At 29.4% G+C, this 17711-nt stretch overlaps 1 protein-coding gene across 1 annotated transcript in view; it reads left to right on the top strand.

The window, feature by feature from the left end:
* Window positions 1-7055, top strand: part of LOC145242725 (monocarboxylate transporter 14-like) — a 49812-nt gene extending 42757 nt beyond the window's left edge. Inside the window, exon 3 of the mRNA XM_080105868.1 lies at window positions 1545-7055. Within this exon, the coding sequence (XP_079961994.1) occupies window positions 1545-1810 (266 nt within the window). The 3' untranslated portion in view covers window positions 1811-7055. The remainder of the gene's footprint in view (window positions 1-1544) is intronic.
* Window positions 7056-17711: the final 10656 nt, after the last annotated feature.

The raw sequence follows: 17711 nt of genomic DNA, 5'->3' as shown, positions 1-17711 counted from the left end.
AATGCACAAATTACTCATCTCAAAGGAATACAAATAAATAAATAAATGCACAAATTACTCATCTCAAAGGAATCCAAATAAATAAATAAATGCACAAATTACTCATCTCAAAGGAATCCAAATAAATAAATAAATGCACAAATTACTCATCTCCAAGGAATCCAAATAAATAAATAAATGCACAAATTACTCATCTCAAAGGAATCCAAATAAATAAATAAATGCACAAATTACTCATCTCAAAGGAATCCAAATAAATAAATAAATGCACAAATTACTCATCTCAAAGGAATCCAAATAAATAAATGCACAAATTACTCATCTCAAAGGAATCCAAATAAATAAATAAATGTACAAATTACTCATCTCAAAGGAATCCAAATAAATAAATAAATGCACAAATTACTCATCTCAAAGGAATCCAAATAAATAAATAAATGCACAAATTACTCATCTCAAAGGAATCCAAATAAATAAATGCACAAATTACTCATCTCAAAGGAATCCAAATAAATAAATAAATGCACAAATTACTCATCTCCAAGGAATCCAAATAAATAAATAAATGCACAAATTACTCATCTCAAAGGAATCCAAATAAATAAATAAATGCACAAATTACTCATCTCAAAGGAATCCAAATAAATAAATAAATGCACAAATTACTCATCTCAAAGGAATCCAAATAAATAAATAAATGCACAAATTACTCATCTCAAAGGAATCCAAATAAATAAATAAATGCACAAATTACTCATCTCAAAGGAATCCAAATAAATAAATAAATGCACAAATTACTCATCTCAAAGGAATCCAAATAAATAAATAAATGCACAAATTACTCATCTCAAAGGAATCCAAATAAATAAATAAATGCACAAATTACTCATCTCAAAGGAATCCAAATAAATAAATAAATGCACAAATTACTCATCTCAAAGGAATCCAAATAAATAAATAAATGCACAAATTACTCATCTCAAAGGAATCCAAATAAATAAATAAATGCACAAATTACTCATCTCAAAGGAATCCAAATAAATAAATAAATGCACAAATTACTCATCTCAAAGGAATCCAAATAAATAAATAAATGCACAAATTACTCATCTCAAAGGAATCCAAATAAATAAATAAATGCACAAATTACTCATCTCAAAGGAATCCAAATAAATAAATAAAATAATAATATATAAGGAACTGACTAATCCGGGATGCTACCATCTTGTATGATCATAATTTTTACAATCACAGTTTAGAACCTTATATTTAAAGAAAAGATTATTATTTGAAAAAGCCAACCGATTTCTTGGTCAGTTTCTCCTCTTAGCGAAAATTTTTTCTCATTGCAGGTCTACATCAGGAAAACATTTAAATTAATCATAAGGTTTTACTGACAAAGGTAAATTGTAGTGAACCTGAGAAATGTACACAATGATGTTGCTATTAAATCTGTTATTGAATGAATTTAAAAAAAAAAAAAAATAGAATTAATAAAATAAAGATTTTATGTTTCCTTTTATTTTTGTTTTTCTCTTTTCCAGGTCCATTATCAAGTCTGATGATTTACAAATTGGGTTGCCGAGCAACTGTGCTGTTTGGTGCAACGCTTGAAACTGTGGGATTTGTGTGTTCCTATTTGGTTCCGGATGTAAAACTGTTACTCTTAACGTACAGTTTGTTTGGAGGTAAAACAGCAACAAAAAACGTTTCATTCAAAATTAAACAAACAAAAAAATGCACGAGATTTCTAAATAAATCAATGTATGACATCAGAAATAAAAAAAAAATGCACGAGATTTCTAAATAAATCAATGTATGACATCAGAAATAAAAAAAAAATGCACGAGATTTCTAAATAAATCAATGTATGACATCAGAAATAAAAAAAAAATGCACGAGATTTCTAAATAAATCAATGTATGACATCAGAAATAAAAAAAAAATGCACGAGATTTCTAAATAAATCAATGTATGACATCAGAAATAAAAAAAAAATGCACGAGATTTCTAAATAAATCAATGTATGACATCAGAAATAAAAAAAAAATGCACGAGATTTCTAAATAAATCAATGTATGACATCAGAAATAAAAAAAAAATGCACGAGATTTCTAAATAAATCAATGTATGACATCAGAAATAAAAAAAAAATGCACGAGATTTCTAAATAAATCAATGTATGACATCAGAAATAAAAAAAAAATGCACGAAATTTCTAAATAAATCAATGTATGACATCAGAAATAAAAAAAAAATGCACGAGATTTCTAAATAAATCAATGTATGACATCAGAAATAAAAAAAAAATGCACGAGATTTCTAAATAAATCAATGTATGACATCAGAAATAAAAAAAAATGCACGAGATTTCTAAATAAATCAATGTATGACATCAGAAATAAAAAAAAATGCACGAGATTTCTAAATAAATCAATGTATGACATCAGAAATAAAAAAAAAATGCACGAGATTTCTAAATAAATCAATGTATGACATCAGAAATAAAAAAAAATGCACGAGATTTCTAAATAAATCAATGTATGACATCAGAAATAAAAAAAAATGCACGAGATTTCTAAATAAATCAATGTATGACATCAGAAATAAAAAAAAAATGCACGAGATTTCTAAATAAATCAATGTATGACATCAGAAATAAAAAAAAATGCACGAGATTTCTAAATAAATCAATGTATGACATCAGAAATAAAAAAAAATGCACGAGATTTCTAAATAAATCAATGTATGACATCAGAAATAAAAAAAAAATGCACGAGATTTCTAAATAAATCAATGTATGACATCAGAAATAAAAAAAAAATGCACGAGATTTCTAAATAAATCAATGTATGACATCAGAAATAAAAAAAAAATGCACGAGATTTCTAAATAAATCAATGTATGACATCAGAAATAAAAAAAAAATGCACGAGATTTCTAAATAAATCAATGTATGACATCAGAAATAAAAAAAAAATGCACGAGATTTCTAAATAAATCAATGTATGACATCAGAAATAAAAAAAAATGCACGAGATTTCTAAATAAATCAATGTATGACATCAGAAATAAAAAAAAAATGCACGAGATTTCTAAATAAATCAATGTATGACATCAGAAATAAAAAAAAAATGCACGAGATTTCTAAATAAATCAATGTATGACATCAGAAATAAAAAAAAAATGCACGAGATTTCTAAATAAATCAATGTATGACATCAGAAATAAAAAAAAATGCACGAGATTTCTAAATAAATCAATGTATGACATCAGAAATAAAAAAAAAATGCACGAGATTTCTAAATAAATCAATGTATGACATCAGAAATAAAAAAAATGCACGAGATTTCTAAATAAATCAATGTATGACATCAGAAATAAAAAAAAAATGCACGAGATTTCTAAATAAATCAATGTATGACATCAGAAATAAAAAAAAAATGCACGAGATTTCTAAATAAATCAATGTATGACATCAGAAATAAAAAAAAATGCACGAGATTTCTAAATAAATCAATGTATGACATCAGAAATAAAAAAAAAATGCACGAGATTTCTAAATAAATCAATGTATGACATCAGAAATAAAAAAAAAATGCACGAGATTTCTAAATAAATCAATGTATGACATCAGAAATAAAAAAAAAATGCACGAGATTTCTAAATAAATCAATGTATGACATCAGAAATAAAAAAAAATGCACGAGATTTCTAAATAAATCAATGTATGACATCAGAAATAAAAAAAAAATGCACGAGATTTCTAAATAAATCAATGTATGACATCAGAAATAAAAAAAAAATGCACGAGATTTCTAAATAAATCAATGTATGACATCAGAAATAAAAAAAAAATGCACGAGATTTCTAAATAAATCAATGTATGACATCAGAAATAAAAAAAAATGCACGAGATTTCTAAATAAATCAATGTATGACATCAGAAATAAAAAAAAAATGCACGAGATTTCTAAATAAATCAATGTATGACATCAGAAATAAAAAAAAAATGCACGAGATTTCTAAATAAATCAATGTATGACATCAGAAATAAAAAAAAATGCACGAGATTTCTAAATAAATCAATGTATGACATCAGAAATAAAAAAAAAATGCACGAGATTTCTAAATAAATCAATGTATGACATCAGAAATAAAAAAAAAATGCACGAGATTTCTAAATAAATCAATGTATGACATCAGAAATAAAAAAAAAATGCACGAGATTTCTACATAAATCAATGTATGACATCAGAAATAAAAAAAAATGCACGAGATTTCTAAATAAATCAATGTATGACATCAGAAATAAAAAAAAAATGCACAAGATTTCTAAATAAATCAATGTATGACATCAGAAATAAAAAAAAAATGCACGAGATTTCTAAATAAATCAATGTATGACATCAGAAATAAAAAAAAATGCACGAGATTTCTAAATAAATCAATGTATGACATCAGAAATAAAAAAAAATGCACGAGATTTCTAAATAAATCAATGTATGACATCAGAAATAAAAAAAAATGCACGAGATTTCTAAATAAATCAATGTATGACATCAGAAATAAAAAAAAAATGCACGAGATTTCTAAATAAATCAATGTATGACATCAGAAATAAAAAAAAAATGCACGAGATTTCTAAATAAATCAATGTATGACATCAGAAATAAAAAAAAATGCACGAGATTTCTAAATAAATCAATGTATGACATCAGAAATAAAAAAAAATGCACGAGATTTCTAAATAAATCAATGTATGACATCAGAAATAAAAAAAAAAATGCACGAGATTTCTAAATAAATCAATGTATGACATCAGAAATAAAAAAAAATGCACGAGATTTCTAAATAAATCAATGTATGACATCAGAAATAAAAAAAAAATGCACGAGATTTCTAAATAAATCAATGTATGACATCAGAAATAAAAAAAAATGAACGAGATTTCTAAATAAATCAATGTATGACATCAGAAATAAAAAAAATGCACGAGATTTCTAAATAAATCAATGTATGACATCAGAAATAAAAAAAAAATGCACGAGATTTCTAAATAAATCAATGTATGACATCAGAAATAAAAAAAAATGCACGAGATTTCTAAATAAATCAATGTATGACATCAGAAATAAAAAAAAAATGCACGAGATTTCTAAATAAATCAATGTATGACATCAGAAATAAAAAAAAAAATGCACGAGATTTCTAAATAAATCAATGTATGACATCAGAAATAAAAAAAAAATGCACGAGATTTCTAAATAAATCAATGTATGACATCAGAAATAAAAAAAAAATGCACGAGATTTCTAAATAAATCAATGTATGACATCAGAAATAAAAAAAAATGCACGAGATTTCTAAATAAATCAATGTATGACATCAGAAATAAAAAAAAATGCACGAGATTTCTAAATAAATCAATGTATGACATCAGAAATAAAAAAAAAATGCACGAGATTTCTAAATAAATCAATGTATGACATCAGAAATAAAAAAAAATGCACGAGATTTCTAAATAAATCAATGTATGACATCAGAAATAAAAAAAAAATGCACGAGATTTCTAAATAAATCAATGTATGACATCAGAAATAAAAAAAAAATGCACGAGATTTCTAAATAAATCAATGTATGACATCAGAAATAAAAAAAAATGCACGAGATTTCTAAATAAATCAATGTATGACATCAGAAATAAAAAAAAATGCACGAGATTTCTAAATAAATCAATGTATGACATCAGAAATAAAAAAAAATGCACGAGATTTCTAAATAAATCAATGTATGACATCAGAAATAAAAAAAAAATGCACGAGATTTCTAAATAAATCAATGTATGACATCAGAAATAAAAAAAAAATGCACGAGATTTCTAAATAAATCAATGTATGACATCAGAAATAAAAAAAAATGCACGAGATTTCTAAATAAATCAATGTATGACATCAGAAATAAAAAAAAAATGCACGAGATTTCTAAATAAATCAATGTATGACATCAGAAATAAAAAAAAATGCACGAGATTTCTAAATAAATCAATGTATGACATCAGAAATAAAAAAAAAATGCACGAGATTTCTAAATAAATCAATGTATGACATCAGAAATAAAAAAAAATGCACGAGATTTCTAAATAAATCAATGTATGACATCAGAAATAAAAAAAAATGCACGAGATTTCTAAATAAATCAATGTATGACATCAGAAATAAAAAAAAAATGCACGAGATTTCTAAATAAATCAATGTATGACATCAGAAATAAAAAAAAAAATGCACGAGATTTCTAAATAAATCAATGTATGACATCAGAAATAAAAAAAAAAATGCACGAGATTTCTAAATAAATCAATGTATGACATCAGAAATAAAAAAAAATGCACGAGATTTCTAAATAAATCAATGTATGACATCAGAAATAAAAAAAAAATGCACGAGATTTCTAAATAAATCAATGTATGACATCAGAAATAAAAAAAATGCACGAGATTTCTAAATAAATCAATGTATGACATCAGAAATAAAAAAAAAATGCACGAGATTTCTAAATAAATCAATGTATGACATCAGAAATAAAAAAAAAATGCACGAGATTTCTAAATAAATCAATGTATGACATCAGAAATAAAAAAAAAATGCACGAGATTTCTAAATAAATCAATGTATGACATCAGAAACAAAAAAAAAATGCACGAGATTTCTAAATAAATCAATGTATGACATCAGAAATAAAAAAAAATGCACGAGATTTCTAAATAAATCAATGTATGACATCAGAAATAAAAAAAAAATGCACGAGATTTCTAAATAAATCAATGTATGACATCAGAAATAAAAAAAAAATGCACGAGATTTCTAAATAAATCAATGTATGACATCAGAAACAAAAAAAAAATGCACGAGATTTCTAAATAAATCAATGTATGACATCAGAAATAAAAAAAAAAATGCACGAGATTTCTAAATAAATCAATGTATGACATCAGAAATAAAAAAAAAATGCACGAGATTTCTAAATAAATCAATGTATGACATCAGAAATAAAAAGCATCGCCATGTAAGATTAGTTTCCTAAAACGCTGCCCATGGAATCAAGGAACCGTTAATAAAATTCTCAATCATATTTAATACAAATAATCTTCAGTTTATGCTTAAAAAAATTGCAGGAGATTTTTTCATACAATTTTTTCTTCAAATTATAAAAGATTTGTTTTTCAAATTATGGCAATATTATTTTCAAATATGGCAATTTTTTTTCTTTAAAATAAAATAACGTTTTCTTCAAAATATGACAAATTTTTTTAGAATATGACAATTTTCCTTCAAAATATGATAAATTTTTTTTCTAAAACATGACAATTTTTTCAAAATATGGTAATTTTTTTCAAATATGATAATTTTTTCAAAATATGAGAATTCGTTTTTCAAAACATGACAATTTTTTCAAAATATGATAATTTTTTCAAAATATGATAATTTTTTCAAAATATGAAATTTTTTTTTTTCAAAACATGATAATTTTTTTTCAAAATATGACAATTTTTTCAAAATATGATAATTTCTTTATAATATCATTTTTTTTTCAAAATATGACAATTTTTTATCCAAAATATGACATTTTTTCTTCAAAATATATCAGAAAAAAACATTATGTAGGATGACTCTCAAAAAAGCAACTTATGAAATCGTTAATAAAATTCCCAATACTTTTTGCAATCAAATCATATTCATTCAAAATAAACTTTAGTTTATACCTGACTTGTCCACCATTTTCCACTCGTGAATATCAAACAATCTTTCTTTTATCACCATTCAATAATTGGTTCCAAATATGCACCTTCATTTTGATGAATACTGGGTGTTACTTGGTGGTTGTTATGAAGTTTTCAGCAAACAAACAGATGGCACGAAAGATAAAGGGGGGACACCTTAGTAATAGTCTCATTGGTAAAAAGTGTGATTTTGAATGTTTTTCACACTCATTTTTATTTTATTCTGAATAGTTTTTACGCTCATCATATTTTTATCTGAAAAGATAATGTCTATCGTTACAATCCCTCAAATTATTCCTTAACTGAAGAAAGCCTTCAGGCAATATCATAGTCGTGCCAGGAGAAATGTGTCAGTTCTTAGCAATTTTTCACATGAGATCCACATCTTAGCAATTTTTCACATGAGATCCAAATCTTAGCAATTTTTCACATCAGATCCAAATCTTAGCAATTTTTCACATCAGATCCAAATCTTAGCAATTTTTCACATCAGATCCAAATCTTAGTAATTTTTCACATCAGATCCAAATCTTGGCAATTTTTCACATCAGATCCAAATCTTAGCAATTTTTCACATCAGATCCAAATCTTAGCAATTTTTCACATCAGATCCAAATCTTAGCAATTTTTCACATCAGATCCAAATCTTAGCAATTTTTCACATCAGATCCAAATCTTAGCAATTTTTCACATCAGATCCAAATCTTAGTAATTTTTCACATCAGATCCAAATCTTGGCAATTTTTCACATCAGATCCAAATCTTAGTAATTTTTCACATCAGATCCAAATCTTAGCAATTTTTCACATCAGATCCAAATCTTAGTAATTTTTCACATCAGATCCAAATCTTAGCAATTTTTCACATCAGATCCAAATCTTAGCAATTTTTCACATCAGATCCAAATCTTAGTAATTTTTCACATCAGATCCAAATCTTGGCAATTTTTCACATCAGATCCAAATCTTAGCAATTTTTCACATCAGATCCAAATCTTAGCAATTTTTCACATCAGATCCAAATCTTAGCAATTTTTCACATCAGATCCAAATCTTAGCAATTTTTCACATCAGATCCAAATCTTAGCAATTTTTCACATCAGATCCAAATCTTAGTAATTTTTCACATCAGATCCAAATCTTGGCAATTTTTCACATCAGATCCAAATCTTAGTAATTTTTCACATCAGATCCAAATCTTAGCAATTTTTCACATCAGATCCAAATCTTAGTAATTTTTCACATCAGATCCAAATCTTAGCAATTTTACACATCAGATCCAAATCTTAGTAATTTTTCACATCAGATCCAAATCTTGGCAATTTTTCACATCAGATCCAAATCTTAGCAATTTTTCACATCAGATCCAAATCTTAGCAATTTTTCACATCAGATCCAAATCTTAGGAAGATCTCTATTATTCCAGTAATCATAGGAGCAACTGGATTCATGAAAAAGAATTTCAAAAACTACCTGGCAAACATACCTGGTGAAACAAGCGCAAGAGAGATTTAAATAATTGCACTTAAAGGGACAATCAGAATCTTAAAAAGATTTCTCGGTTGGAATATCTGAGTTAGCATGAAAATGTTTGACATCCGGTAGGATGCCCCATACCCAGCTTGAACAAACTGATAAGAAAATTAAAAAAAAAAGGAAGGTATAGACTGAAAGCCATTTTCTAAAGGTTCAATCAATGTGTTGAATATGTGTGCATTTGATTATTTAAGAATTTGTTAACATTGGACATGAAAAAGACCATGTTCTAGTCAACTGGGAAGTAGCCCCATGGTATTGTGTTCAACAAGCAGGTAGTTTTTGAAAAGAAACTTTGCTCATGGAAGTTTTGTTTAGTTTTTATTTATTTTTTTTGTACATGAGAGTAACCACTTATAAAGGCCCAATGCCACTCAAGGATAAGGGTTAGTGAGTGAGCAGAAGTCATTGAGACAACAGCGTATTATAATAGTTAGTGGTGGAAATGGAGAAAAAATTGATTATTTAGGGAGACGGTTCAACAAGAATTTGTTTACATTGGACTTGAAGACACATATATTGTAGTCAGCTGGAAAGCAGGCCAACAGAACAGAGTTTCACAGACGTGGAGTTCTAGGAAAGAAGCTTTGTTCATGAAATCTGCATTTAGATTTAGGCACAGATAGAGATTCTGGGGAAACTGTTGATAGTGGTTTTAGCTAGACGAGTGTTTTTGTGAAAGTTTGGCAAGGAGGGGGAGACCATAGATTGAAGCTCAGACGAGCACTTGCCATGAAAATAACGACAGCATGGGCAGACTTCTGTGGGAAAGAGTTTGCAGGGAAGAGAAAAGGGCATCACCTACTAGATTACGATATCTGTTTTGAACTTTGTCAAGGCAGGATAGGGTGCTCTGAGCAGCATCTGCCTAGATATAGCAATAGTACTCCATTTTAGGATGCATCTGACTCTTATACAAGTAGAGGAAGAAATAAAAATTCTTTGCAGTTGTTGTAGGTAAACAAGTTTTTGCTGTGCTTGTTTTACAGTGGGGAATTAGAGATTGGAGCTCAGTCGAGCACTTAACATAAAATAACAATAGAGCAGAAAAAGACTAGCAACGTCTCTTTTGTGAAAGAAAAAACATCTCCTACTTCTAGTCGATTTTTTACTCCATCAACGAAGGAATAAATGTATGTGTAGTTATGTACGTGTGGTATTTCAATGGCAAGTGCTCTGACAGACTAAAAGCACTAGTATCCCCTTGACGACAATATCATAAACAAGCCCAACAAGCGACAAAATCCCACCCCTTCAATGTAGAGATCCTTAGATGACGTAAAGCCTTCTACTCAAATAGCTTTTTCCCTCGGACTGCTGCACTTTGGACTTCACTCCCAGGCCCCTGCTTCTCTGACTGTACTAACATGCAGAAATTCAAGTAAAAAGATATCTCGCTGTCCAACTCCATAAATAGTATCCCTGCAAATCTGGTCCTAAATAGTAGCCCCTCATGACTAAGTAGTTTGGTGCTTTGTTTGGGATCAAATGTCAATTTAAAAAAAAAAAAAAATAGTCATCAAAGCCTATCCATAGGAAAAAGGAGTAAAACTCTTGAATTACTGAATTACCAATGCAGCCATAACATTTGGGCAGGGGACGAAGAAACGAAATTTTGAGTACAATGGAACTTCTTTTTGATATTAAGTTAAATCTTGAAATTTTTGTATCTTGAAATTTTCGTATTTTGAAACTTTCGTATCTTGAAACTTTCGTATCTTGAAATTTTCGTATCTTGAAATTTTCGTATCTTGAAATTTTTGTATCTTGAAATTTTCTTATCCCGAAAGATGTTTTACATCTAAACGGCCTAATCCATCCAAAGCTTTATGAAAACACTCATTAAATTTTATAATGAAGGTAAAGAATGAAATAGGAGCCAAATAGTACCTAACCTAACAGTTAATACCTTCAGTTGCTATTTATTTTTAAAAAATTCTTTGACATCCAAATATAAAATTCTATTTAATAAAAAAACAACTCAGAGATATAACAATTTTTTTTAAATCGGTATTTTAAATCACAATCTCAATCAAATCCTTTTTCATTTTATTTATTTATTTATTCATTTATTTATTTTTTTGTGGAGTTGTTTCGTCACTTAGACAGCAAACGTGACCTTTGAAAAATGCCATATTGCAACCAAGATGTTTTAGTAAGACAACTATCTCATAGCCATAAACCTAACCATGAAGAAAAGTGTGAACAAATGAACGGATGAACGATTTGGGGGCAATTTTACTCCTATAATGGCCCGGGGGGGGGGGGCACTAGAGTTATCCTAGAAAATCCGTTCTAGCAAAAAATTTACTTTCCCCCCGACTTGCACATCTGTGCAAAATATAAAAAAAAAATTTAAGGCATGATTATGGAGAACAGTGCAAACAAATGAACAGATGAACGGGAGTGAATTACTAGGTCCAATCACTCCTTTGTCGGAGAAAAACAAGGCCAAAAGCCACTCGAGGATAACAGTTGATGAGATTGTCAGTTGGATGATCAGCGAATTATGAGGGGATTGAAGACAATAAATAAACAGAACTTATTTACTTAAGCGTATAGCTAAAGAAATACTTGTTGGCATTAGACTTGAAAACAACCAAGTTGTAACCAACAGGAAAGTAATCTTGTGTCAGTGAGAACTCAGACATAGACAAAGTATATTTTGATCGTGAAATTATTGAAGTAACCCAAAGGTTTTGTTAGTTTAGTGATATCACTGGAACACAGGGTGGAGCAGGTGTTGGTGTGATTGGAAGAATTAGGAATGAATGAAGTTCAGAAAACATTTTTTTAATGAAAATCGATCGAGACAAGGCATGAAACCACTTGATGTAAGGAGCTAACAAGAACTGTAATACAGTGCATATGAGCATTGGGGAAAATATCAGCAGCAAAGGATGATTGGCTTGCAAAGAGATTGACAGCAGCAGCGGCAGTATCCAAAAAAATGTGCATATGCAAATTAGGAAGTGTGCACGAGAAGAAAAAGGAAAAAGGAGGAGAAGAAAAAGAAAAAGAAGGAGAAAAGAGGACACTAAGTCTTCAAGGGAGAATAGAGTGTATGTTGAAGAAAAGTGAACGTTGGAGATGTAAAGTTGAAAACAAGAATGGACAGGCTGTGCCAAGCATGTGGTCAGAAGAAATAGAAACTCGTGTCAAGTTACATGACCTGTGACAGCAAGAGACTTTTTAAGTGTCGTGAAGATGGGAGAGTGCGGTAATAAAAACATGTTAAAAACAGGAAAATACCAAACCATATTTTTATTTATTTATTCTTTTTAACAAAGGAGTCACCACTTATTAAGGCTCAGAGGCCACTCGAGGATAAGGGTTAATGAGTGTACAGTAGTCAATGAGAAAATATAGTAGTAGTTAGTAGTGGAAATTTTGTAAATTAGATTACTTAAGAGGAACGGCTCATTCAAAAACTTGTTCACATTGGACTTGAAGATGACCATATTGATGTCAGTGGGGAAGCAGGAAAACAGAACAGAGTTCCACAGGCATGAAGAAAGAATCTTTGTTCATGGAATCTATGTTTAGGTTTAGGCACAGGTAAAGAGTGGGGGGAATTATTGATAGTGGTTTTGGCTAAACAAGTGTTTTTCGTGATAGTTTGGCAGGGGTGGGGGGCCATAGATTGGAGCTTAGACAAGCACTTGTCATGAAAATAACGATAAAACAGAGACAGGCTCGCAACGTATCTTCAGTGAGAAAGAGGTTGCAGGGAAGAGAAAAGGTTCCCCACCCTCACTAGGCTACGAAGTTGTATTTTGAACTCTGTCAAGACAGGATAATGTTTTTCTAGTAACTCCAGCCCAGATGTGGCAACAGTACTCCATCCTTGAATGTACTTGTCTCTCATACAGATAGGGGATTGCATCAGCAGTGAGATATCTACTGGAGTGGTAGAATGATCCAACCATTTTTCCAGCAGGCTTGGCAACAGATTTGATGTACGTGTTCCATCTCAGATTAGAAGTAAAGGTTAGACTTAGAAGCTTGTCAAAATATGGAGCCTCCCCAAGACAAGAACCATTAATTTCAATTGATGCCAGACGGAGATCAGAGCATTGATGATTGAAAGATAGAAGCTTGGTTTTAGATGCATTAAAATTAATCAACCACCTCTTTCCCCATTGCACCATGTGATTAAGATCAGAGGAGAGAGAATCAGAGAGAACTTGGTCGTTTATAGTTTTTGAAGTGTTGCTATATAGTGTCGTCAGCATAAATGTCTACAAATGATCTAAAGATGTGATTTCCTTTGCTTGTCACGGCTACGTTACAGTATGAAATTGTTGAAATGACAGGAGATGATTATTGCACTTAGTCTTGAAAAAACCAAGACCGTAGGTAGAAGGAAAACATATGTCATTACTAACCAGCAGAGCGTTATCAGTGTCAACCAAGGAAAGAGTCAATAAGGCATGTGCATGCCATGTGATTAAACATAGCCAATGAGAGTAGAAGATGTGTGTTGCATAGAAAAGTGATATGGTAAACGTGTAATGCGAACCTTGAAAACAGGCTTAGGTCTGATAACCTAAGAAGAAAAGTAAATCTGTGGAGAGTACAGGGAGGTGTGTGCAGAACAGGAGACTTTGATGGTATGGTTTCAGGTTTCAGCTCATGTGGAAAGACCAAGAAAAACATGGAAGAAAATAACAAAAATAGACTTGAGAGAAAAGAGGATTAATAAAGACCTGGCCAGAGATAGATTCATTTAGAAAGTCAATTTTTTAAAGCCTTCCAACACATGTCAGCATGTAAAACGAATGTTAAACCAAAGATGATGATGATGATGATGATGATGATGATGATGATGGGAGGAGGAGGAGGAGGAGGAGGAGGAGGAGGAGGAGGAGGAGGAGGATGCATGTAGTGATTTAGAACCACTTCCATTGTCTTCCCTGGAAAGTTTTACATATAAATACACTTTTTATGTAGGTTCTCTAATGTTTTCTTCTATAGGGAACTCTCTCTCACACATTAAAGACAGGCTTAGATCTGATGACCTCAGTGGAAGAGTAACTCTATGGACGGTATAAGGAAGTATGTGCAGAACATTTAACTTTGTTTAATTAAAAAAAATAAGATTTCTTAGGTCAGTGGAGTTCAGAGATCTGGTCCAACTCCGTGAATGTATGCCCCAAATACTTAAGTATAAATCCTAGTACTGATAAATAGTATGAGAAATATTAATGGTTCGAATATGATGAGATACCCTCATGATGTGGATGCCTGGGGTCATTATCCCATAGCCTTCCCTCCTCCCTATATGCAACTGGTTAGAATTAGTTGATGTAGAACAGTTGAGTTAGCAAAGTCAGTTCGCAGGAGAAAGTCAAAGAAAATATGAGAGAAAGTGATAAAGATTAATTTGACCAAAAAAGGGGAAAATAAAGACCTGGCCAGAGATAGATTAGTTTGGAAGCCGTCCAACACATCCCTGTATGCAAAGCAGATAGTGAACCAACGATGATGATGATGATAACTCTACTCTCTGTCTTATTTGCCAGATGTATGAAATCGACCTTTACCCATCTGTAACATAATGCACATGAGAGCGCGGGAAAATATCAGTAGCAGCAAAGGATAGCTGGCTTGCGAAGAGATTAGCAGCAGCAATAACAAAAACAGCGTATATGCAAATTAGGAAGTGTGTATGAGAAGAAAAAGGCAAAAAAGGAGAAAAAATATACCATATGGTCCGGAGAAAAAAAGTTGACGTTGAAGAAAATGGATGTGTGAAATTGAAAGCGAGAAATGGCTGGATGCAGCTGGCATGAGATTGGAGAAGGAAAGAGTACACTGAGCAAGATGGATAATAGCGAGCGACTTTTAAGCTGGTGTTGTGAGAGGAGAGTAACAACAATAAATGCTTCTTTTCTTTTTTTTTTTTTTTTTATCAAATTTTCACCCCAAACAAGACACATTGCCACTTTGGGGGCTACTATCAGGGGCAGCAACTACTGGGACACTATGTTAGGATTTGGGCAGCAAGATGTCGGTTCACATTACACTTGACCTTCTGCATGTCAGTACAGTTAGGGAAGCAGGGACCTGGAATAGAATTCCAGAGTCTAGCGGTTCTGGGGAAGAAACTACTGGAGTAGAAAGATCTTTTACATCTAGGGATCTCTACAGTGTGGGGGTGGGATTTAGGCGCCTGTCGGGTTTATCGAGGGTGTCTACATCGTGGGGGCACAAGTGTCTGCAGTTCGTCAGAGCATTCACCATTAAAATACTTGTAGAACAGGCAGAGGGATGCAACATTTCGTCGATGGGACAGAGGCTGAAGCTTAGATGCCAGTTCAGGGCCTATCAGATTTGCGACTCTCTTTTGAACCTTGTCTAGGAGCGAGAGACTAGTAGCAGATGCACCAGCCCAAATGTGACAACAATACTCCATACATGGGCGAATGGTGGCCTTATAGAGGTACAGGATACTTTCAGGTCTCAGTAGTTTTCTAGCATGGTAGAGAGAGCCTACCTTCTTCACAGCGGCCCTGGCAATGTTTTCAATATAATTGTTCCAACTCTTGTTTGCTGTGAACGTAAGGCCAAGCAGTTTGAAAGATGTACTCTCAGACATGGAGTCACTGGCCATTGCTATTGGTGGCAGAGAAGGTTTCTTGTAATTATTGAAGGAAACCAAAAGATGCTGACCCGGATTTTATTTATTTCTTTTGTAAAGTAACAACATACATAATTTTCTTTCTTTTGTAAAGTAACAACAAACATAATTTTATTTCTTTTGTAAAGTAACAACATACATAATTTTATTTCTTTTGTAAAGTAACAACATACATAATTTTATTTCTTTTGTAAAGTAACAACATACATAATTTTATTTCTTTTGTAAAGTAACAACATATATAATTTTATTTCTTTTGTAAAGTAACAACATATATAATTTTATTTCTTTTGTAAAGTAACAACATACATAATTTTATTACTTTTGTAAAGTAACAACATACATAATTTTATTTCTTTTGTAAAGTAACAACATACATAATTTTATTTCTTTTGTAAAGTAACAACATACATAATTTTATTTCTTTTGTAAAGTAACAACAAACATAATTTTATTTCTTTTGTAAAGTAACAACATACATAATTTTATTTCTTTTGTAAAGTAACAACATACATAATTTTATTTCTTTTGTAAAGTAACAACATACATAATTTTATTTCTTTTGTAAAGTAACAACATACATAATTTTATTTCTTTTGTAAAGTAACAACATACATAATTTTATTTCTTTTGTAAAGTAACAACATACATAATTTTATTTCTTTTGTAAAGTAACAACATACATAATTTTATTTCTTTTGTAAAGTAACAACATACATAATTTTAGTTCTTTTGTAAAGTAACAACATACATAATTTTATTTCTTTTGTAAAGTAACAACATACATAATTTTATTTCTTTTGTAAAGTAACAACATACATAATTTTATTTCTTTTGTAAAGTAACAACATACATAATTTTATTACTTTTGTAAAGTAACAACATACATAATTTTATTTCTTTTGTAAAGTAACAACATACATAATTTTATTTCTTTTGTAAAGTAACAACATACATAATTTTATTTCTTTTGTAAAGTAACAACATACATAATTTTATTTCTTTTGTAAAGTAACAACATACATAATTTTATTTCTTTTGTAAAGTAACAACATACATAATTTTATTTCTTTTGTAAAGTAACAACATACATAATTTTATTACTTTTGTAAAGTAACAACATACATAATTTTATTTCTTTTGTAAAGTAACAACATACATAATTTTATTTCTTTTGTAAAGTAACAACATACATAATTTTATTTCTTTTGTAAAGTAACAACAAACATAATTTTATTTCTTTTGTAAAGTAACAACATACATAATTTTATTTCTTTTGTAAAGTAACAACATACATAATTTTATTTCTTTTGTAAAGTAACAACATACATAATTTTATTTCTTTTGTAAAGTAACAACATACATAATTTTATTTCTTTTGTAAAGTAACAACATACATAATTTTATTTCTTTTGTAAAGTAACAACATACATAATTTTATTTCTTTTGTAAAGTAACAACATACATAATTTTATTTCTTTTGTAAAGTAACAACATACATAATTTTATTTCTTTTGTAAAGTAACAACATACATAATTTTATTACTTTTGTAAAGTAACAACATACATAATTTTATTTCTTTTGTAAAGTAACAACATACATAATTTTATTTCTTTTGTAAAGTAACAACATACATAATTTTATTTCTTTTGTAAAGTAACAACATACATAATTTTATTTCTTTTGTAAAGTAACAACATACATAATTTTATTTCTTTTGTAAAGTAACAACATACATAATTTTATTTCTTT

This window comes from Euprymna scolopes, chromosome 21, assembly GCF_053919585.1.
Source record: "Euprymna scolopes isolate OS-2025 chromosome 21, ASM5391958v1, whole genome shotgun sequence".
Classification (NCBI taxonomy): Eukaryota; Metazoa; Mollusca; class Cephalopoda; order Sepiida; family Sepiolidae; genus Euprymna; species Euprymna scolopes.
Note: the sequence above shows the minus strand (reverse complement) of the source record. Positions and strands in the feature narration are given on the sequence as shown.